General features: G+C 41.8%; 1 protein-coding gene and 1 long non-coding RNA gene across 20 annotated transcripts in view; one reads left to right on the top strand and one right to left on the bottom strand.

Annotated features, from left to right (window-relative positions):
- ebf3 (EBF transcription factor 3) overlaps positions 1-5,675 on the bottom strand; it is a 137,358-nt gene extending 131,683 nt beyond the window's left edge. For 8 of the 19 annotated variants that reach the window (XM_004915817.4, XM_004915818.4, XM_004915819.4 and 5 more), the window contains exons 1-4: positions 4,624-5,672; positions 4,219-4,375; positions 3,729-3,792; positions 2,994-3,049 (exon numbers count right to left, since the gene is read on the bottom strand). In XM_004915817.4, coding sequence (XP_004915874.1) covers positions 2,994-3,049; positions 3,729-3,792; positions 4,219-4,375; positions 4,624-4,757 — 411 coding nt within the window. In that variant the 5' untranslated portion in view covers positions 4,758-5,672. Of the gene's footprint in view, positions 1-2,993; positions 3,050-3,728; positions 3,793-4,218; positions 4,376-4,623 lie in introns of all 19 variants that reach the window. The other 11 variants (XM_031905717.1, XM_031905715.1, XM_031905720.1 and 8 more) reach the window with 4 other exon arrangements.
- A 498-nt stretch (positions 5,676-6,173) lies between these two features.
- LOC101731984 lies at positions 6,174-13,700 on the top strand. Its single transcript, XR_208773.4, has 2 exons — positions 6,174-7,017; positions 12,806-13,700. It is a non-coding gene; the product is annotated as an uncharacterized LOC101731984 (long non-coding RNA).
- Positions 13,701-23,958: the final 10,258 nt, after the last annotated feature.

Here is a 23,958-nt window from a genome sequence, read left to right as displayed (position 1 = left end):
AATAATCAATACACAATTTAGCTATTGCTCTACCTTCCCGATGGTGATACTATCAAATGGTAGATACTCTATAGAAACAGTCTCAAATGTAAGAGAACTGTTACAACATTTTAGCAACAGTTGCAGCTTGCTACAAATCCTCCCCGATTCAGCCAGCACATGTAGCAACTAGATTGCTTGCAACAATATTATAACTTGTGATCATGCCTAAAGAGTTGGAAATATTATAACAATTCTTAGTTACAGCCCAGACTTATTATAAAAAAAAGGTACTGAGATCTGATATTTTAACTTTCACACTTTATTTTTCTTTTTTTTTCGTGTTTTTTAATGTTTAATAATTGGTTTTAATTGGTCTCAATAAAGTTTGGTTTTTATAGTAACTCTGAGACAGGTGTGCCAAAACCTTGTGTTCTTTCCATCCACAATTTGACTTGCTTCCCTGTGATTTTACTATAGTTTTTTGTTCTATTAAGTGAATGGCACATTGGCACCTCCAGCACAGTCATACCCAGGCCTACGGGACCTTCCTGCCCACTTTCTATACCCGTGAAATCAAAAGCGCCCCCCCCCCCTCATCAACGATCCAAAATAACAAGCGACTAAGGTATGCGATTAAGTGGCGCAATGTTAGTGGCATGGCAATCATTTCTGATGAGATTAAATCATCTCAGCACCTCATAAAAATGAATAATTGGGTGTCCATTTCTCATACACGTTGACACCTTACTTGCTGGCTTGCCTGGGAGTCACAGTGACATGGTGGGAAATTTAAGTGAAAAAAGTTCATTGCCATGGCGAGATCTGCGCTGAGCGCAAGAAAAGCAAAATAAACGAATTTATGACGATAGGGAGGAATTAAAAATCACAGATCTCTTAATTAGTGAGAAACTGCAAATATTATAATATATAAGTAAGATCAGGGACCCCCCCCCCCCCTGCGCCTCACGGGCATGAGTTAAGGAGCATTCTCTTACTCTGTGTATATAAATATATATAAATATAAAGCTGTACATTGCACAGATAACTTCTGGCCTAAACAGTACCAACCATGGTAATTCCCCTGCCCTGGGGCAATACCCAAACTGCACTACTCTCTTCCCAAACTGGGACCCTGGGGCAGATCCCATGCCAGGCTGCCTATACCCCTGTAACACAGCCCAGTGCCAGGCATGCCAGTGCTAGGAGCTACAGGGTAAATACCAGCCTTAATAAGAGCCCCGCACAGCACCGAGCTGCCCCCCCAGGAGCCAAGGTTTTGCTGCTCCAACTTCTGCTCATTGTTCCTTCTCCGTCTGACGCTTCCCCACTACTTACATCTGATTTATTTTTTGGTTTTGTAGCACAAACAGAAATCCATAAACTGTCGGTTCAGCGCCATTGACTCCCTGATCAGTTACTGGGGCTATTTTCAGCCAGTGCGGAGATTAAAAGATTTGATTTCCATTCCAGCTCCAAGTGCCACATTCCCCCCCTTGTCCCCTACATTCACATCTGTGGGCCCTTTCGCTGCCTATTTTTTTTTTTTTTTTATTCGGCTGCAGGGAGAAAAAACGTACAGCAGCTTCTGTAAAAGGCACTTCATTAGGCTGCAGTGATTTGCCAGAACATTTAGCTGTTTGTGTACAAAAGCGAATAAAAAGCACATTGTCAGGTCAAGAGCTGCCTGAGAGGGGCTCCTGTGTAACCCATTGAAACCTCTGCTCAACCCCACTGAGAGGGGCCCCTCTGTAACCCACTGATATCACTTCTGAAAGCTCTAATCACCGCCTCTGTCTAATCACTGCCCCTGTCCCCTTTGCCTGGCACTCCTTTCTGGCCACCACTTTTATTTCCAATTTTAATTCAATCAAAATTTAACCCCAACCCCAGCGTTAAAAAAAAAATGTTTGGAAAAAAAAATGATCACTGCTGAACGATATAATCACTTTGCCTCTTGCCTACATAGACTGTCACTTCAAATGCCCCCCCCCCCCCCATCATTCGCTGCCTTCTGTATTTTTATTGAAATACATTTTTATGCGTAATTTCTATGCGTAATTCTCCTTTTCGGGTACTAAGGTGAGAAAGTCAAATTTAGAAGTGATCACTGCTAAAGGGGCTTGTCCCCCCGGCTGATTAGGCAGTCAGGCACTTACTATTCTCAAGCTTCACTGAGCCCTCTCCCCAAACAGAAACTTTGTGCCCTTTTGGGACGCAGAAATGAAAAACTAAGTGTATATTTTAGTAGCCATTATAATAATAAAATATATACAACAAATTATAATTATTATAATTAATAATTAATTTATATATATATATATTTGTATGTATATATATTGTTTGTTTGTTTTGAAATCTTCCCCATCAGTTGATTGCTGTAGTATATTATTGATAGCTACTATGTGGAGCGCTGGACACGACAGGTTAAATAATTTAATAAGCAACCCCGTGTAATTATGTTATTTACAAGGTCTGACAGGGAGTGGGAGATGGCAGAACAGGAGCTGGAGAGCAGGAAATAGACGGCTTGGGTGACCCCTATAGCCTACAATTTGAATTATGGAGATGGGGGGCTGAGAGGTGAATAAGGGACCAGAGAGGAACAAGATGACATTTCACCTCCGCACATTTAACATGGAAATCGAAAGAAACCCCCACACAAGCTCCCTTTCTCTCTTTTCAAGCTCACATCTTGGGGACTGAAGGGTAAATTTAGAATGTTTAATTTTTTTTAATTTGAAATGTTTGTTTTGACATAAAAAAAAAATGCCTCAATGACCCCCATTGTAAAGTGCTAACGTGAGTAAACCAAAAAAGCAAAGGTGATGGTTTAAATAAGCATTCATCATGCACACCCGTGTGGTTCCATATAACTGAGTGCAAAAAAATAAATAAAAAAACAGCAAAATGGGCCACTTATATTCCATGTGATTTAGCTCCAAGCCAGGCTTGCACAATGCAAACTTTATACAGTTTTTAGTGGTATGGAAAAAAAAGTGAAACTTCCTCACCTGTTTGGTCATTGAATCTATTAGCCGTACATACAAATCTTGTTCTGTCCTGACTCCTGGGAGAGAGAGAGAGGGGGCAAAACAGGCAAAGCAGTCATTATTTCGCATAGGGCTTTACTAGCAGAGAAATATTGCATTCAAAATGAGTGATCTTAATTAATTAAGAACAACAGGCAATGTATCACTGTATCTGACAAGATGAGGAAACATTGAAACTTACGGTTGGGGAAGTGACTTATCCTTATCCCCCTTTCTGGCAACATTTATTTTTATTACTGATAATAAGTGTATAAACGAAAATATTTTTTTTTAAATCAGTCCTTTCATTTATTCCCAAATAATTACAATTACAAATAAAAGGACACGGTCTGTAACGATTATTATACTGCTAATATATTTAGGGATTTAGTTAAATCATATTTTAAAAATATCAACAACATTATCCAACTCAATTGCGATTTGAAAGTAATATATGCTTACAACAAATATTGATTTATTTCTCTCTTTTTATCCTTTTTTTTTCCTCTATACTTTCTACTTTAGAATCAACCGGTTAATCATGTGGAGTACCAGTGACCTATTGATCTGTCATCTTTTTGTTTTCTTTATATGCCACTGTGTTATTTTTTTCCACCTCTTTAAATATTTTACATTAAACAATTCTACCAGCGAATTAAAAAAAATGTAGGAGTCAATCGTAATTTCGTGCGTAAAGGACAGACAGGCGCAACTTACCATTGCTGTACAATAATTGTAGTTTGTAGTGAATCCCATTGTTAGTTTTCTCGCTATTTGGTTCCTGCAAATAACAGCACAGTATTATATTAAATGAAATAATATCTCAGACATACATATAATTCCATTTTCTATGCTTTTGAAAGGGTTTACCTTCTTTATTAAATTTTATTTCCTATACATAGGACATGGGTGATGACCCAGAGCTGGGATGGCAGGGCATAATATACATAATATATATTTTTAAATCAGTCGATCACTTTGAAATAGTTATAGCTGTAGAAAAGCAGGGACATCTACACGTGGTTTTCTCGCCTCTAGAGTGCTCTTAGGACTCTTATTAACCAACTCCAGGAGAAAATAATATTTTATATTTTTTCTCATTTTCCCTAAAACTAAAGTCTAATAAAATGCTGTTGGGCACTCGTATGACAGCTGTAACGATGTCAATGTGGGGTGCAGAAATACACCAACAAAATAAAAAACTTACTTTATCCTTCTCCACAAAGTCCACAAAAGCTGTCCTCTCAATCTCCACCGGCTGCCCCTGTCTGTCGTACAGGGCTAGGACGAAGTGGAAAAAATTGGATTTCCTGAGGTTGGAAGGCGGCTGCTTCTCGAAATGTGCCCGGGCTAACCCCACGCCGCTGCGGGAGGAAAGGAGACAAGGGGCCGGGTGAGCACTGTGAGCCCAGCAATGCGTAAGGGCGCACGGTAGCGCATAGTCGGTGGGGCAAGGGGGGACCCATTCAGGTGCTGCTATCCCAGGATCAAGCCAGAGACGCTACTAGCGCAGGGCAAGGATGGAACTGGTAGAGCCCATAGAGTGGAGGGAAATTTACTATCAGGACTGGAAATAAATAATAATAAAAAAAAGCTCATTTGGCACACGTACCTTTGGGCGGCTGTGTTAGCATCCACTACCCCTGCTGTATGCATCCATGACCGGACTGGATTCATCCCACCTCCCAGCGGTTCCTCTTTCATGGTCGTCCCACCTCTTGGTATATTTTCCTGAATCCCAAACATTAAAACAAATTTGGGCGAAACCAGCTCCTGCCAAACGGGGTTTTTTTTTTGTTCAGAGTTGGAGGAATTTACAATTACAAAAAAAAAAAAAAAAAAAAAAAAAAACCGATGGCAATCACACACACATACACAGAAAAACAGAGGAGATAATAAAAATAATTTGTAATGTGTCTCTGTGTATCTGCCTCCTTGGCGATGGGAACCTATTCGATGACTTGACTCCCCAGGATGAGTTAGGAGAAAAGCCCAGTTTTCAAGTCTGGCTTTTTTGCCTTCTTCAATGTGTCCCGGCTTGGCACAAGACACACACAAGTGCACTGCCTGCCAGCGCTTGCATGGAGAGAGCGACGGGCGCAGGCAGAAGGGGGAAAGCGCAGCGCTTAAGCGGACCGGCGCAGCCACACGGAGGCACAATCAATAATATTTTCGCTGTTATTGTTGGTGGAGGATCTCAGTGTGGTGTCATCCCAGCTAAACAGCATCAAGGAAGGCAAAGTCCAAAACACACAGCAACCAACAAGCGCGGAGGAAGGAAAAAAAAAAAAAATCGTAAAAAAAAAAATGATATAAAAAATAAAAAAGCTTCAGGACACTGCTGAATCCAGGACTTGTGCTCCAAAAGACAAATAAACGGGGAAATGATGAGCAGCGGAGGTTGTTCCTGGGCACAGGAGGGATAGGGCTGGATGAGGGGGCCCTTTAGCGACTCGCAGAATGGATGGAAGCGAACAAAACTCAGCCCTCTATCCCCTAGGAATGGAACCTTTCCCGGGAGCCAAAACTCTAAGCCCCGGGGAGCGGCGCTGTCAGCCGGTGACGTCTAGGGAGGCGGGGCCTTGACCTTATATGGCGCGGATTCCCCTCCCCCTCCTGTTAGGAGCAGCGCCGCTTGTTTAGTGCTGAGTGACTGCTGCAGCCTGACAGAACTCGGGCTGCCAAATAGCCCTGCTGCTTCTAATGCATGGGGAGCATTGCTTTATATATATAGCGGCAGCCAATGGACTTAGCATTCGGCCAAATAAATCTTATAGGAAACAAATGGCAACACAGTCAGGGAAGGCTTTGTAACAGCAGCAGCAGCAGCAGCAGCAGCAAGGTTTCCCCTAGCAGCAATGTATATACCTATGTATAAGTGTCTCATATATATATATATATACACATATATAAATGTAGATGTATTGTGCTGCCTGATACACGTGTATGCCACAAAGGGCAGCAGGGTTCCCACGCCAGAGGGCAGATCATGTTTCCACTTCAGATGATTTATTTGCACTCCCCCCCCCCCCCACCCCCAGACACACACACTTCTTTAAATCTATGTATTGAAATGAGGGAAAGTTGCTGAATGTCCCAATAAAGCGAATTGGGATGGGGCAGTTGGTAGAAGTGTGTATGGGGGGGGGGGGGGGAGTTCAAGGTGCTGTGTGGGGGTTCTGTGTATCCATGGGAAGATTTGGGAGTGTTTCAAGCACTAATGATGTTAAACAAGTTGAGTGGTGGGAAGAGAGTGAATACACACTGGTTTACAGTGATGTCTATTGGATCAGTTCTAACCTTGTGGTTATGTTTAAGTGATAAAAAAAAAAAACAGAGCTGGGAATTTTCATCTTTAAAATAAAAACAGATGCCTTTGGTGGAAGGGCTGCTCCACTTTCCCCCTTTCTGCTGCTCTCCGGATTGAGACTGGATTAAAGGGGGCTCCTTAGGCTCCAGGGCACAGGGTTAATATCTTAGGGACCCCAGGAAAAAACTGCTCTCCCCTGAGTTGAATCAATGCCACTGGGTAGTAGGGGCAACAGCTAGCCATCTCCTAGCCCTATTCTTGCTTGAAAGTGCTCCACTCCGGAGCTGAGTGCCACAGGGGGGTATTGGTTAGCCAACACCTAGCCCTGGAAGCCCTCTCTTGAGCTTGATTCCACTGGGGTATATCAGGGAACTGCTAACCATCTGCTAGTCCTGGAAGTTATTTGCTCTTAATCTGTGGGCCACTGCGGTGTATGGGGTGTTGCTAGCCACATCCTAGCCCTGGAAGCCCTCTTCCGAACTGGGTAGCCACTGAAGAGTATCAAGGAAACTGGTAGCCTGTGCAAAAGCCACTGCTTGGAATATAGAGCCTGAAACAAGACTCTGGGGACGGACAAAAGCCTGCTCTGGACACTTTCCTACAGGGATATACAGTGACAACCCCCTGAACTAAATACTAAGGAGAAGCAGGAGAGCAGAATTAAGAAGGATCGCTGGTGTTGAAGAAATTAGCAGGGTAGGTCCTAAACTATCGTAATTAATGGGTGAAAATCGAAGTCCAGTGTGTGCTTCACTAGGAGAATCCCCCCCACCCCACCCTCCTCCTCTCCTTCTCAGGGTTGGCAAGAAAAGGATGTGTTATCCTGCAATCTATTTTGCTGGTGTTGGGGGTTAATGACAATTGCCAAAGATAAGTGAATTATCAAAGCTGTTGCTCTAGACCGATCTCAAAAATCCATTACATTGCTGGCCGTCTAATTAGATACGTAAGTATAATAAAATCATATTTTATGACTATTTGAAAGTAATGAGATTAGTCTTTAGAAGCAATCGCCACATATTAAAGATGCTACTGTCTTTAGAATGTTAATAACCTTAAATCAAAGTCTGTGTGTGGGGGGGAACTATTTCATGGGAAATTCCAAAATTGTTCTTTCCATTTTTGCAAAAATAAATGAAAAAATATCTAATTTTATCAACGAAATGTATAAAATATTTAGGGTTTCTGGTACAAATTTCATGAGAAAAAAATGTAATTTCTCTGTTTTATACCGAATATGATTTTTGGACATTTATTTTCCCATGGAAATATCTGTAATAAAATAATAAAGTGTAGCCAAAGGGCCTCTGTCTGATTATTGTGCCCACAAAGGGGTTAAAACCTGGACCAAATAAAATATATATATATCTTATCCTTAGCCACCGAATAAGCAGAATAGGAAGGAGGGAAAAGGGGGCTTGAAATAATTTACAGTATCTTTAATTCAGATTACACGCGTCAAGGCGATTTAAATCTGATTACCAAATTAGGAGATTTAGAAAAATAAATCCCTTTAAATCTGATACTGTTGACTAAAGACAGAGAAGGGGAGAAAGGAGAAGGAGGGGGGGGAAAAAAAACAAAAAAATAAAAGTTCCACCAACCCATCCCATAAGGTAAAGATCCTGCCCCAGAAAAGAAAAGGAGTTTTAAACCTTTTTGACAACAAATGCAGCTGTCCCCACAATTTTGGCCGATATTAAGGGAAAATGAATGCAAATCTGCGCTCAGAAGCCATCTGTCTAGGAATAGGGGAATCAGCTGCTGCTCACAACAGGCTCTGAGGCTGAATCTATTTCAGCTCATTTTGTACATCATCTGCTCTTCTACCCAAAGCGTGGAAAATACGCTCTTTATCATTCACCAACTTTATCTTTTCCTTTCTTTTTTTTTTTTTTCATTCTTTCTTTTTTTTGCCAGTGTGCTGCCTACAAGCTTAATGCAATAACAGAATAAAAACAAGTTCTAACAGTCTATTTGTAAGGCAGAAGCTTCACTAGCCATCTACCCTGCCTGCATGTTTTGGTGACTACTGGAAATTAAATCGCCATATCCAGCAAGTCCTACTTGTGTAAATGTAATTCTGAGCAACTTTTTAAACCCACATTTTGGAGTAAATGTAATTGCTACTGAAAACGCCTTGTCTTTCTATTTATATTGTCTGCACTGCTGGTTCTGACTCCTGAAGCAACAGTAGCAGCTAATAAACAATTTAGTTTATTTAATCACTCAGAGAACAAACAAATAACGGGGTTTGCAGTTGCAATTACATTTTACAAATAACTTTAAAACCAATGTCTATTGGAAAGCTGCTTTAGGTTTTGCTGGGGTGGAGATTTCCATTAAAACGAAACCTGGGTGTATATTTTTTTTAAACACCCAGTCAGCAGTGGTTGATGGGATTTTAAAATAAAGATACCTATTTTTGGGATATAAGTGCTGGTTGAAAGTGGTGGTTTAGTTGCCCTTAACTCTGTGCCTTACAGAAGGTAATGGGAAAAGGATAGTTTGATTCCTTTCCCCCAAAGGCAATGGGGATTAATTGGTGAGCAGGTAGTAACTGTCCCTGCCTGTAGCCACAGCCTTTTAATCGTTCATGAATGAGATGTGTCCCCAGGTCTGAACCTTTAAATAAGGGGGGGAAAAAAAGAAGCAGAGGAAGAGAAAGTGAGTGAAGCAGAAGGTGTGGGGGCTGAATGGGATTTGCATGGAGAAGCCAAGACCCCCAGGAACAGTGATCCTTCTCCTCGCAGGGTGTGAAGTGTTTCCTTTTGTGTGGATTTACTGGGGTTGAGGCTTCAATGATCCCCCCCACAAATTTGCATTTAAATAGCCACATCAAGCGATTCGTGTGCCACACACCAGTGGGCTCCCAGATGTCAGGCTGGAGTCAGTCAGATGGTCACTAGCCAGCTGTCCATAGCCCAGCACTGGGGTGACCTTAAAGGGACAGAGCCTTCCTGTGCACTACATGCCCACATGCTGGAGACCTCACATCCCACTAATCAGATAAAAGTTTCCTTCTGTACGACTCATTAATTACCCATTATGTCCGTAAGCTTTCAAATATGTATTGCTCTTTTTTTTTTTTTTTTAACGCCTTGATTGCCAGATTGGGGAGGGGGGTGCTTGAAAACAGCGCCCTGCTGGCACTGAAGTAGTGGCTGGCATGTGTACCAATTATATTCAAGGCATTCATTATTTTTAAACAGAAAAATTGCAAGTGTTTTTTTTTCCCCCTATAATTGGGATTGTGTATTGGAAGTGCTGGTGGGATGGTGCATGGATTGCCCCATAGAGTTAAAGGGATTCCTTGCAGAAAGTTAGTAAGTTAAGTGCCCATCTGGGGGGCAGAGTGAGAGCAAAGTGCCCCCTATGGACTGGGGGGGGAGGAAGGTAACACTGCTGGCAGGGGAGTCCAACAATATTGCAACTGTGTCACTACATTACATTACATTACATTAACATTTATTTATAAAGCGCCAACATATCCCGCAGCGCTGTACAATAAGTGGGTTACATACATTGGACATACAGAGTAACATATAAAGCAATCAGTAACCGATACAAGAGGTGAAGAGAGCCCTGCCCAAAAGAGCTTACAATCTACATGTTCATATGCAGCGCAAAGTGTCTCTGACACACACATACATAGAGAAACACAACACACAAACCCACAAATGACTTTCCCACAATTACACAGATATATTAATTCACACGCAAACATCTATACACACACACTCATTCATATATACACACAATTATTATTACCGGTCTAACAAGACTTCGCTCACTCTTGCGCATTGTTACACAAGCTTGCTCTTTTATCAATACACAAATGCGACCGAACATAAATGCCACAATTGCTTAATACTGATTAACTGTTTTTATTATATACATCGCAGCTCATAGGTTCTAATCATACAGCATTTGGAAAGGAAAAATAAACGCTAACATGGGCAAAACATGCAGTCGCAAAACAGTCAAAGCTACAACAGCCCACAGCGCTGTCTGCACTGCAAAGGAAGATTCTATTCTGCAAAGACGAGATTCTATTAAAAAATCAACCATAAGTGTGTATTAGGGCTGCGGCACACTAGGGAGATTAGTCGCCCGCGACAGTCGCGGGCGACTAATCTCACCGATATGATCCCATACAGCATAGCTCATAACACCTGGAAAGGAAAAATAAAAGCTAACATAGGCAAAGCATGGAGTCGCAGTCGCAAAGCTACAACAGCCCACAGCGCCCGATATGACATCCCACCGGCGCGATCGCCTCTCGAAGCAACTTCGGCGATTTCTGCAAATCGCAGTGCCGGGTAAGCCATTCCACCGGCGATTTAGATTTTCGCCGATGAGTTGTCATATCGGGCGCTGTGGGCTGCTGTAATAACTTTGACTTTGCGACTGCGACTAAATGCTTTGTCTATGTTAGCGCTGTGGGCTGATGTAGCTTTGACTGTTGCGCCAGTGGGATGTCATATCGGGCGCTGTGGGCTGTTGTAACTTTGCGACGTTTGCGACTCCATGCCTATGTTAGCGTTTATTTTTCCTTTCCAAGTGTTACAGTTGTGGCATTTATGTATGGTCGCATTTGTATGGTTTGTGTATTGATAGAAGAGCAAGCTTTTGTAACAATGTGATCTCGAATGAAGCGCTGTAAGTACCCATTGTGTTTTAACTATTTTAGAATTCGTTCAATAAATATACAAGCGTTACACTTTGTGGTTATTTTTGATGCTGAAAAAGACTATGGGGCAATCTGTCAAAAATTGGTTGTTCAAGGGATTCTGTCATGATTTTTCTGGACAGTAATAAAGACAAGAGAAACCCTAACACATAGATACACAACCACAACTTGTGACACTTCCACTGACATTTCCCTAAACACCCACAAAATAAACACACTAATAGAATAGGAAGAATTATTGTCACACACACACACAACTCTCTCTTAATAAAACACAAACACACACTGTGGGTCAGCAGCACAAACACACAAACACAACCCCAGACAATACACAGGCGCTCTGGCACTGAAAGACACAACAAAAACAGCTAATTAACACTTGCACTTAACACATACACAAACAGATAAAAGCACACCCATACACTGAATGAGAATCTGACAAGTACAGAGACAGAGAAAGGCAATAAAAATCAGATTTACACACATTAGCACCAGTGTGTAAATGCTGAGGAATGTTTAAAGAATCCACAAGTATTTTTGGCACTGAGGGATATAGTGTGCATGTCTATCATCTATCTATCTATCTATCTATCTGTCTATCTATCATCTATCATCATCTATCTATCATCTATCTATCTATCTATCTATCTATCTATCTATCTATCTATCTATCTATCTATCATCTATCTATCTATCTATCTATCTATCTATCTATCATCTATCTATCTATCTATCTATCTATCTATCTATCTATCTATCTATCTATCTATCATCATTTATCATCTGTCTGTCTATCTATCTATCTATCTATCTATCTATCTATCTATCATCTATCTCTCTATCTATTTATCTATCTATCTATCTATCTATCTATCTATCTATCTATCTATTGATCTATCTATCTATCTATCTATCTATCTATCTATCTATCTATCTATCATCTATCTATCTATCTATCTATCTATCTATCATCTATCTATCTATCTATCTATCTATCTATCTATCTATCTATCTATCTATCATCTATCTATCATCTATCTATCATCTATCTATCTCTCTATCTATTTATCTATCTATCCATCTATCTATCTACCTATATACCCATCTACCCCATATCTATCTATCTATCTATCTATCTATCTATCTATCTATCTATCTATCTATCATCTATCTATCTATCTATCTATCTATCTATCTATCTATCTATCATCATCATCTATCTATCTATCTATCTATCTATCTATATCTATCTCTCTATCTATGTATCTATCTATCTATCTATCTATCTATCTATCTATCTATCTATCTATCTACCTATATATCCATCTAGCCCATATCTATCTATCTATCTATCTATCTATCTATTTATCTATCTATCATCTATCTCTCTATCTCTCTATCTATTTATCTATCTATCTATCATCTATCTATCTATCTATCTATCTACCTATATATCCATCTAGCCCATATCTATCTATCTATCTATCTATCTATCTATCTATCTATCTATCTATCTACCTATATATCCATCTAGCCCATTTCTATCTATCTATCTATCATCTATCTATCTATCTATCTATCTATCTATCTATCTATCTATCTATCTATCTATCTATCTATCTATCTTTCTATCTATCTATCTATCTATCTATCTATCTATCTATCTATCTATCTATCTATCATCATCATCTATCTATTTACTGCCATTTGCTATAGATCCATACCTGTAATGTTATTTATCACCAAGTCCTAAAATTGTAATATAATATGAAATATGTTTCTATTGTGCAGTTGTAGAAGCCAGAAATCCAGCAAACTCCACGCTACAAATCGCTGCCTGTGGAAGCTACACTTGGGGGCACCCAGCCTGAGCGTTTGTGGTCGCTCCTGGCACCGTCGCACTCGGCGCTGCCCAAAGAATTCCACTTTCCCAGCCAAACCGGAGGGTGGGAAAGGGTAAGTGACAGAGCCTGACCCCGGAGCTACACACAGACCTGTCAGATATGGGAGAATAATAAGAAAATCATTGACACCTTTGCCTTCAGTACCAATGAAAATATGCGCAGCCTGAAAATGCTAAATGGCCTGGAACTGCAACTGGAGAAAAGAGCTAGCACTCTAGAGGATGTTTAATGCGCCCCGCTCTTTCCTGCCGGGTCAGCGGAACAAATTAACCCACAAGCTCTGTGCGCAAAGAACAGGGGCAAATGGATGGAAGACTTAGCGCTAATTTTCAAGCATAACGCAAACCCCGCAGAAGCAAAAGTTGAGTTTCAAACCACTAATTAGCTTTGGTTAATGATTATTATATTGCTTTTAAAACGAAAACTTTGTGCAGGGCCTGGTATTGAAAGGGTTAACTTTGAAAAAAAATAAATAACATTTTCATTTTCCATTTACATCAAATCAGATCTTAATCACAAAAGAACTTTCTATATTACAAGACCACCAGGCTTGCTCCTTGCAAATGGTTTCAGGGGGGGGGAAAGTCACCACTGGCATTACCCTGTCCTTCCATCTTTGCCCTCTCTTGGGGGTTTAAAATGAACCCAGATATGTGCTCAATAGTTTTATATGGGGGGGGGTAAGAAATGAGGAGTGGAAATAAAAGTCCCCATTTACAAAGAACCGGCACTTTCTGGAAAAATCCAATTTTACAGCATATTAAACTATATCTGGTACTGTGTGATCTGCTTCTTATGTGATATCCCTATGCTTTGTAAGGCAGATGATGATAGATAAAATAGATATATAGATAGATAGATAAATAGATAGATAGATCCACACAATCACTGAACTCTGAATATATATTTATAAAGCAACGCTATAATGGACATATGTTCATACCCACATGCTACAGTATCACAGTCCTTACAACAATGTGCGATGCTGTAAGGCACAATATAGGGGAAACAGATCCGATCAGAGGGCAAAAGGCGATAAATGGCGCCCCCTAGGGTGGAAAGGAGGAAATCTCTGCTGAAAATTCGTCCAAGCTCTTTCGGGTTATGATCACAAATTAAAAGACAATTTTAGTTTGGAAAAAGGATATTATCGACTTGGTGGGTTCTTTTGTTGGTTTGTTATTAAGTGAGAATATGGTTTCCATTGATGGTTTCCCTGTCACTGAGTTGGGATACAACGAAACCCACTAAAATATGTCTTTCCCCTATTGATAAAATAGATACAATGTATGTGCGCTTATTAGGCGATAAGAAGCGACAAATATATGGCTAATCGCAGCCCGGCGCACAGGAGCTCTGCGTTGGCGCTAATCGCTTCTATAGTTTGCACAGGAATTATCAAACCTCCAGCTATTTTTATTTTTTTGCCCAATTTCATATCCACCAGCCGTTGTGAAAATTACATTACATTACATTAACATTTATTTATAAAGCGCCAACATATCCCGCAGCGCTGTACAATAAGTGGGTTACATACATTGGACATACAGAGTAACATATAAAGCAATCAGTAACCGATACAAGAGGTGAAGAGGGCCCTGCCCAAAAGAGCTTACAATCTACAAAATAAATGTAAACCCCGATTTTAGAGCCCGAATTACTATTAAACACCGGCGCCCGGTATATTAAATTCAGCTGCCCCAAGTCCGTCTGAAGATTGGGATTTAATGACAGGATCTGGAGCTAACGATCAAATTGATGGATAAACGGTAACAAGACATCATTCTTGTTAAGAGGGAGGTTCGTTTTAATGATTATTTTGGTAAATACGATGCGGCAAATTAACCCAATTACCTGTCGTACATGTTCTGGTCCTACAGTCCTAAAGTGATGGGACCCCGGTAGCACAGATGTTCCCAATCAGATCTTTCTAAATGAATTTCACACCCTGAGACACTCAATACAGACGTATGTATTAATATATTCTCTGCGATTTGCCGCAGTTGTTAATTTCGCACCTTCCGCCGATTCCCAGCGCCTCTGGACGAGGAAAGGGTTAAACAGGGAAATAGAAGCCCCTCGGTTTTTGAACGTGTTTGCTCGTTCATTACCCTCTGATCAAAACACAAACAGTCCCAAACTGTACAAATAAGAATCGATCAAATCGTTTCAGATATTATAATTGGCTTTAATTAAATGCACTTCGTTCTAATTAAGTCTGAAATTTTTTTTTAGCAATGCTCTGGGAGGCTGGCGTCGGAATTGATACTGTCAGTCCAGATGTCCTAATAAAATTCAATCCTCCATTCAAGGCTTTCAATATTCACTAAGAACAAAATGCAAATGAAATGTAAAATCGGAAGTATCGCCAAAGGTCTCATCAAGAAAGGTGGAAAAAAACTCACTTTTTTTTTTATTACTAGTTGGGGGGGGGGGGGGAGAAATTGCAGATTTTTGTCGTTACTGAATTATATTAACTCTTTCGTGGCTGCGGAAATCCACTCCCTGCACTGGGACTGCGACAGATTCATGGTTATTCCCAAATCAATTGCAGTCTATTAACGGCCATGTTTGTGTAATCATTGCATAAAGGACAAGAAGAATCACCCTAAACATACCACCCCTCTATGTGGACTGTCCAGGGCAATACCAAGTGCCCCCCTATAATGGGAGAACAATAAGGTTGCCCCCAGTCCTTAACAAAAACAATAAATGTCTGCAAAATGAATATTAATGTCATAATAAAGCCTCTGTGTTGATAAATGGGGGGGAGCCCTGCCCCATGGAGAGATCCCTGAGCTGATACAAAGTGTTGGGATGATTACAGTATGGCAGCAGCACCGGCTGATAAAGGTAACCCTACTCTCCGACACATACACTTCTCATTGCTTCAGTGGCTTTTATGGGCTCAGTCTGGAGTCAAATTGTCTGAGCTTCATTAGTAGCAAGAGCTGTCAGACAGACTGATTTAGCAAGGCAAATGGTTATGTACAACTATATATATGTACAGTCTATCTATCTATCTATCTATCTATCTATCTATCTATCTATCATCTATCATCTATCTATCTATCTACCTATCTATTTAGGGTGAAGACACACAGAGGTACTAGTAGCACCTACTTGTCACTGCTACAAAAATAGACAAAGCTGATGACTTATGGATTACGTGTGTTTTAGCAGAGGCATTTCTCAGTATTGTCTATGGCAGGGTATTTTCAGGCATTTAGTAGCCATGACAAGTAGCTGCTACTATCTATCTATCTATCTATCTATCTATCTATCTATCTATCTATCATCTATCTATCTATCTATCTATCTATCATCTATCTATCTATCTATCTATCTATCTATCTATCTATCTATCTATCTATTTATCTATCTATCTATCATCTATCTATCTATCTATCTATTTATCTATCTATCTATCTATCATCTATCATCATTATCTATCTATCTATCTATCTATCTATCTATCTATCTATCTATCTATCTATCTATCTATCTATTTAGGGTGAAGACAGACGGAGATATTAGTAGCAGCTACTTATCACAGCTACTAAAATAGACAATGCTGATCATTTACTGACAATTGTCACTACGTGTGTTTTAGCAGAGGCAATTCTCAGTATAGTCTATGGCAGGGGATTTTCTGGTGTTTAGTAGCTATGACAAGTAGCTGCTACTATTAGCTCAGTGTATCTTCACCCTTATCTATCATATATCTATCTATCTATCTATCTATCTATCTATCTATCATCTATCTATCTATCTATCTATCTATCTATCTATCTATCTATCATCTATCTATCTATCTATCTATCTATCTATCTATCTATCTATCTATCATCTATCTATCTATCTATCTATCTATCTATCTATCTTTCTGTCTGTTTTGTATCAATATATTTGCCACAAAGGCCCATGTATGTGTGAGTATCTTCTACATCTAGGTATCACCTTTATTTCTACCTATCTATCCAGCGCTCTGTTGTGATTTCTTTTTCTACTTGCCTATACATTAATGTGCGTATGCATGTACAAATACACATACCTACACACAGGCAACTACACACAGGCACATACACACAGGCACATATACACGCACACACACAGACCCCCCCGCCCCCAGGAGCCATCTTGCTCAGTGCAGTTGTCCCAGTATTATTTTAGCAGAGGCCACTCTGGTGATTTGCATTTTCTTCAGGATATGAAAATAAAGGGAGAGAAGTGGCGAGCAGGGAAGGTGCCCAGAGCGTAGCTGGAGGCGAGTAGGAATAAACATAGGAAAGGCACAGAATGAAAGGGAGACGGAAACTTCTATTGCAGACTATTAATAAGCAATTTGTCCCACTGAAATTTACATTGCAAAGACAGCGAGCTCAGCCGCCTGGGCTGCCAGGTTCTCCCACGTCTGTGTGCCCAGCCCGGGCCCCCTTTAGTGGCACTGGGGCCTGAGGCAAAACTAACTCTGTGGGGCCCTAGACTTGATATCAAGTAGGACAGCACAGCCCTAACAAACAGCCTGGGCTAGCAGGGGATGCTGGGAGATACACTTCAACAACTGATGGGCCATAAAGTGAGTCTACTTTGTCATCACTTCACCCTGTGATTGTCATTCTGCCCTACTATGCCTGTTTTTATTTTATTGCTATTATAGGCACATTCAGACCCAGACTGGCAATCTGTGAATTCTAGTGGCAAATACCAGAGGGGCTGCTTTAAGATGCCATAGACACTCACTATTTATTGGGTATGTGGGGGGCTGTTTGGGCCTCTTTGTACTTGAAATGCCAGGGCCAGTCCAAACCTGGGCACCATCTCTCCCTACTATACCTGCTATCCCACAGCCACAGTCCCTTCCCAGAGGCTATTATCCCACTGCTACTATAGGCACCATCTCTCCCTACTATACCTGCTATCCCACAGCCCCAGTCCCTTCCCAGAGGCTATTATCCCCCACTGCTACTATAGGCACCATCTCTCCCTACTATACCTGCTATCCCACAGCCACAGTCCCTTCCCAGAGACTATTATGCCCCCACTGCTACTATAGGCACCATCTCTCCCTACTATACCTGTTATCCCACAGCCCCAGTCCCTTCCCAGAGGCTATTATCCCCCCACTGCTACTATAGGCACCATCTCTCCCTACTATACCTGCTATCCCACAGCCCCAGTCCCTTCCCAGAGGCTATTATCCCCCCACTGCTACTATAGGCACCATCTCTCCCTACTATACCTGCTATCCCACAGCCCCAGTCCCTTCCCAGAGGCTATTATCCCCCCACTGCTACTATAGGCACCATCTCTCCCTACTATACCTGCTATCCCACAGCCTCAGTCCCTTCCCAGAGGCTATTATCCCACTGCTACTATAGGCACCATCTCTCCCTACTATACCTGCTATCCCACAGCCACAGTCCCTTCCCAGAGGCTATTATCCCCCTACTGCTACTATAGGCACCATCTCTCCCTACTATACCTGCTATCCCACAGCCCACAGTCCCTTCCCAGAGGCTATTATCCCCCCACTGCTACTACAGGCACCATCTCTCCCTACTAAACCTGCTATCCCACAGCCCCAGTCCCTTCCCAGAGGCTATTATGCCCCCACTGCTACTATAGGCACCATCTCTCCCTACTATACCTGCTATCCCACAGCCACAGTCCCTTCCCAGAGGCTATTATCCCCCCACTGCTACTATAGGCCACCATCTCTCCCTACTATACCTGCTATCCCACAGCCCCAGTCCCTTCCCAGAGGCTATTATCCCCCCCACTGCTACTATAGGCACCATCTCTCCCTACTATACCTGCTATCCCACAGCCCCAGTCCCTTCCCAGAGGCTATTATCCCCCCACTGCTACTATAGGCACCATCTCTCCCTACTATACCTGCTATCCCACAGCCCCAGTCCCTTCCCAGAGGCTATTATCCCCCCCACTGCTACTATAGGCACCATCTCTCCCTACTATACCTGCTATCCCACAGCCCCAGTCCCTTCCCAGAGGCTATTATGCCCCCACTGCTACTATAGGCACCATCTCTCCCTACTATACCTGCTATCCCACAGCCCCAGTCCCTTCCCAGAGGCTATTATCCCCCCACTGCTACTATAGGCACCATCTCTCCCTACTATACCTGCTATCCCACAGCCCCAGTCCCTTCCCAGAGGCTATTATCCCACTGCTACTATAGGCACCATCTCAGTTAAAAGGCTCTTTACATTTTATTTTAGTATTATTACAGTTATTTTTAAATCTGTAATATATTCCTCTACCTGAAAGCACATATGTGACAGCCTAATAAAGTAGGTGTAATGAGTGCCCAATGTAAATTTTGTCACATGTTTATTGATCAATTTCCTGTTATGCTGATTTTTCAATAAATATATATTTTGTGGGGGTCTCACACCTCATGGTGCACAGTATGTTTATATTTGATTTTATTTTCATTATTGTTTGGCAAAATGCATGCCATTTAGATAGCGATCCACTCTTTAAATTAACCGGAATTTCATATCAGCCTCATATTAAACAACAAGTGTTAAGTACCGATCTCAAATTTCCTAAGTGCTAAAATATGTTGACATTGATAAGAAAAGAAATTTGGGAATGTTTAGAATGGGGAAAGAGCTCCACCTAAAGGCCAAAGGGATAATGGCAGCAAATCAGAGGCATCGCTTCTTTATTGGATTTGCTATTTAAATCTCAAGGAGAAAAAGGAGCATTTATGAACCAAACAAACTTGTAAGGGAATATTCTTGATGTGAGAAACACCTTTTTAAAAGTGGGAGACAGGGTTTGGTGGAATTTGTCATCATTATATTAGAGGGAAAACAATGCAAATTGATTTGTTAGTTTAACGGCGATTTGAGGTTTGGTCTCCCCAAAGGCCAGCTTCGCTATTTTCTCCCCTTTATTATTATTATTTTTTTTTATTAAAACATCAATCTAGTGTTGAGCCAGTGAACTCCGTTTCACCTAGAGAACATAAAATTCTCCATACCCAGGAAATAAGCACCTTTCATAAATCAGCACAATTCCTGACAGAGAGATCAATTTTGGATTGTTAATCTGCAGGGAGGTGTTTTAATTGCTTGCTGGATTTGGAGCTCAGGGGGCAGATTACTCAAACATGGGCAACTCCCAGCACCCTTAGGCTGTAGCGTGGATGTGACTAGGGATGACTGTACGTATAATGGGGTCCATCAGAGCTGCAGGTGGGACGGCAGGTATGTAGGTATGTACCTAATACACTATTCTGGGATTTGGCTGAACCCTGAATCCTTTGTGAAAGATTTGGCCTGATCCCAAAACAAATCGGTGCCTTCATTTGCCTATGCAAGAAGGGTTAAACAGCAGCGAACATTTTTCAACTTCTGTGTTCATGTGACAAAACATCATGTGATTTTAAGAATTTGGATTCGGTTTGGCCAGGCACTTGGATTTGGCCGAATCTTGATAAAAATGTCTGAATCCTGTCCAAATCAGAACCGAACCCAGTATTTGGTGCATCCCTATAAGTATGGCAGAGATAAGTAGGGCAAGATGGCACAGGTAGGGCAGGGCCAGCATCACAAATCCTAGGGTCCCATATAACTATATAACTAAATAGTCAGGACCTGTGGTTTATATTAATTCAGACACCTCAGCTCCAAAAAAACATTATAGGGGCCCCTATCAATGTCATGCCCTTTCCCCTCACTTGTATGTGCAGGATAATGGCAGCCAGGAGGGAGGGCACAGAAAGCAAAATGCATGTAGGGTGGGTAGAATGCCAGTCTGGGCCCCCTTGTTTCCATATTACATCACTGGTCAGGACCCCTCCATAACCAATGCAGCAGGCATTTTGTAAGCACCACCAAGGCCCATATATTGCCTACCCGGCAGCAGGCTTACTTTCCAGGTTTCCTCCTTGCAAACAATAATAATTTGAACTCCCTTTATCAGTCCCGGCTATCCCCCCACCGATGGCAGTCCTGCAGTATGGAAAGATGGTAAGTACTGACTAACCAGCAGCTATCCAGTTGCTTTTGTCTGGGGGTGCTGGGTGTAAAAAGTTCCCCTGCATTTTGCCCCAGGTTCTGCAGCTAGTCCAGAGAGTTATAGTAGGCAGATGACCAACCACAGGTAGGGGCCCTGCGTGGGGACAATAAGTAATCCAGTCTGCTACACTCACCAACTATCCACTGAATAAATGCCATGAAGTCCCTTTTCTATAAGGATTGGTGCTTTAGGGCAATAACATACTCCCCACTTTTATTAGAAAAGGAGTTTCATTGCCACATAAGGGCACAGGGACTGCAATAGGCTGCCATTCCTTAGTAGAGTCGGCAGCCAATGTGTGAGTGTGTATAGGAACCTTATCTCCCCTTTTAAATGGTGGCTTTGCTGGGGGGAAGCAGCTATTTGTAAGACGAGAAGTTTCATATTTATTGGGTTCAGCTTCCCCCCCGTAGTTTAATATTTGGTGAGCACCCCTGAGCACTTGATCATAAATACAGTTATTATTGCAGTCAGACTACTCTTATTCAAGTAATACTCCAAGTCAAGTTATATGAAGGGTAGCCATTAAGCATTCACCCCAAATCTCACCATTACAGGATTCCTAAACCATGTAACTGGCATAGCTAACAGCATATCTAGTGGGTATATAACTGCCTCTTTCTCAAGTGCTAACATACAAGTGCAATGCATTATATATATATATATATACACATAAAAAATGCTTCATATTTAAAGGGGAACTCTACCCAAACACAACTTAAGCTTTTTGGCTTTTTCAAAAGTAAACATAATTTCAAGCAACTTTTAAATATATGTCAATTAAAAGACATGCACCTTTTAATGTAATAATATGGTTTGGAACAGTTCTCTAAGCCCCCTCCCCTGTTCTCCTGCTGATCTGGCTGGCTACTTTGAGACTCAAATGCAATGCATTGTGGGTTATGTAGTTCCTGCATGCTGTCTGTAAGCTGTGGAGACTTTGTTACAATTTGTAACATCAATGTTTTAGTCCCTCCTCCCCTGCCAGGATTTCAAATGATGCAGAAAGAGAAGAACTGTTTTGCAGCTGGATTTCAGCCTATGAAAATGGTATTTATTCCTACTTTTTGAAGGAACAAATTTTGTTTGAGAAGCCAGAGTTCCCTTTTAAACATCATAGTGAAGAGCCACCTACTGGCAAAACAAGAAAATGACATCAGTCCAAATTGCCCAGTGGGTGAGAGCCTAAAACATGCTATAAGCAGTGCCCACATTGCCCACCTGTATCCTGCTTGGGTCCAGCCAGGGGTTTGGGGGACAGGGGCCACAGTTGAGAGATTTTACCTTTACACAAATAGAAGTATCCGGTCCTAATGCCTATAAAGAATCTGACATTTCTTGATCAACTGCCCCAGTGTCTTTGCCTACATATTGTGTTCCGGGTGTAATGTAAACCCCAGCGTCTGCATAATCAGAACCACCCGTGGAGATTGTCAATATTAAGTATAATCTTTAATGCCTGGGGCCAAAACCATCCTGAGTTACAAAGGCACAAGAACGGAAAACATTATTTTTGTGAGCAGGGATGTAATTTGGCAAGTAATGTGTCAGTGTAACATGTGGGGAATGGATCCCTGCACTTTCCCTTCTCTCTCTCTCCCTATCCCTAAACCTTCATGTCACCCATTCTTATATAATCAATGCTGGCAGAAAGCTGGAACAACGGGGGGGGAAAACACAGACATTTCGGAGCTTTAAAGAAAGAGAGAAGCTGAGAATGAGGATATTCTGGGACGATGATGATAGTTTATTAGGATGAAATTATTAGGGGATCGAGGTGGTGAAAAGATTAATATCTGCTTGGTTTAACTCCCAGAGTGCTGGCTATGTACCTGGAATAAAAAAGTATCCTGGAACAAGCATTTTGCTCATTGAATAAACTATTGCTAATTCTAAAATATTCTCAGCTAATGCCCTATGGGAGCAGTGCGGCAGACTTGCCAGAACACATTACCAGTCAGAGTCTGGCTCCATGGCATAGAAACAGGGTCTGTACAATCCGGGCCACCAGTAGGGTCGCCACCTTAGTGAGAATGGGGGTAAGGTGGGCGGTCACATCATGTGGGTGGGTGACAACCCTAGCCAACATTAAAAATCATAGGGCAGCCATTGCATCTATCCACCCACCTATACCTTGAAGGGGCCCCTGACAGGACTCTGCCCCCCAATAGTGGTCATGAGTACAATATTAATCATGGATCCTGTTCACTGTCACTAAAATGCAATTGGTGGCCTGCTGAACATATAACTGCTTTTAATACAGAGTGTTAATTGAAGTCCGCAGGGTGAATAGGACCCCCCGACCCCTACCAAAGAACTTAACTGACCGATCTTAATGCTCTTTATATATTGATTATGGGTAAGTGCAGGGGACCTCTTGTTGTTTGTCTATATGAATTTTGTGGTCACAGCCTTAATGGTTTAAAATTTAGTTTATACAGGAGCAGTGGGCAGCTCCATGTTGGAGCTCCCACCCTTCCCAGCTACAGTCAGGTGATCCCAGCGGAGCCAATAAAGGGCAACCATTTGGGGGTTTTAACCTTGAAAGCAAGTAAGTTGCAGGTAAAACTCAGCCCCTGTGTAAATGTATAATGAAGCAGCAGAATTCCTAATGAATCAGATGAAAGTGAGTGTAGGACTGGCCAGACCGGGGGTGAGTGAGTGAAGGACTGGCCAGACCGGGGGTGAGTGAGTGTAGGACTGGCCAGACCGGGGGTGAGTGAGTGTAGGACAGGCCAGACCGGGGGTGAGTGAGTGTAGGACTGGCCAGACCGGGGGTGAGTGAGTGTAGGACAGGCCAGACCGGGGGTGAGTGAGTGTAGGACAGGCCAGACCGGGGGTGAGTGAGTGTAGGACTGGCCAGACCGGGGGTGAGTGAGTGTAGGACTGGCCAGACTGGGGGTGAGTGAGTGTAGGACTGGCCAGACCGGGGGTGAGTGAGTGTAGGACAGACCGGGGGTGAGTGAGTGTAGGACTGGCCAGACCGGG

The sequence above is a fragment of the Xenopus tropicalis genome, chromosome 7 (genome assembly GCF_000004195.4).
Source record: "Xenopus tropicalis strain Nigerian chromosome 7, UCB_Xtro_10.0, whole genome shotgun sequence".
NCBI lineage: Eukaryota > Metazoa > Chordata > Amphibia > Anura > Pipidae > Xenopus > Xenopus tropicalis.
Note: the sequence above shows the minus strand (reverse complement) of the source record. Positions and strands in the feature narration are given on the sequence as shown.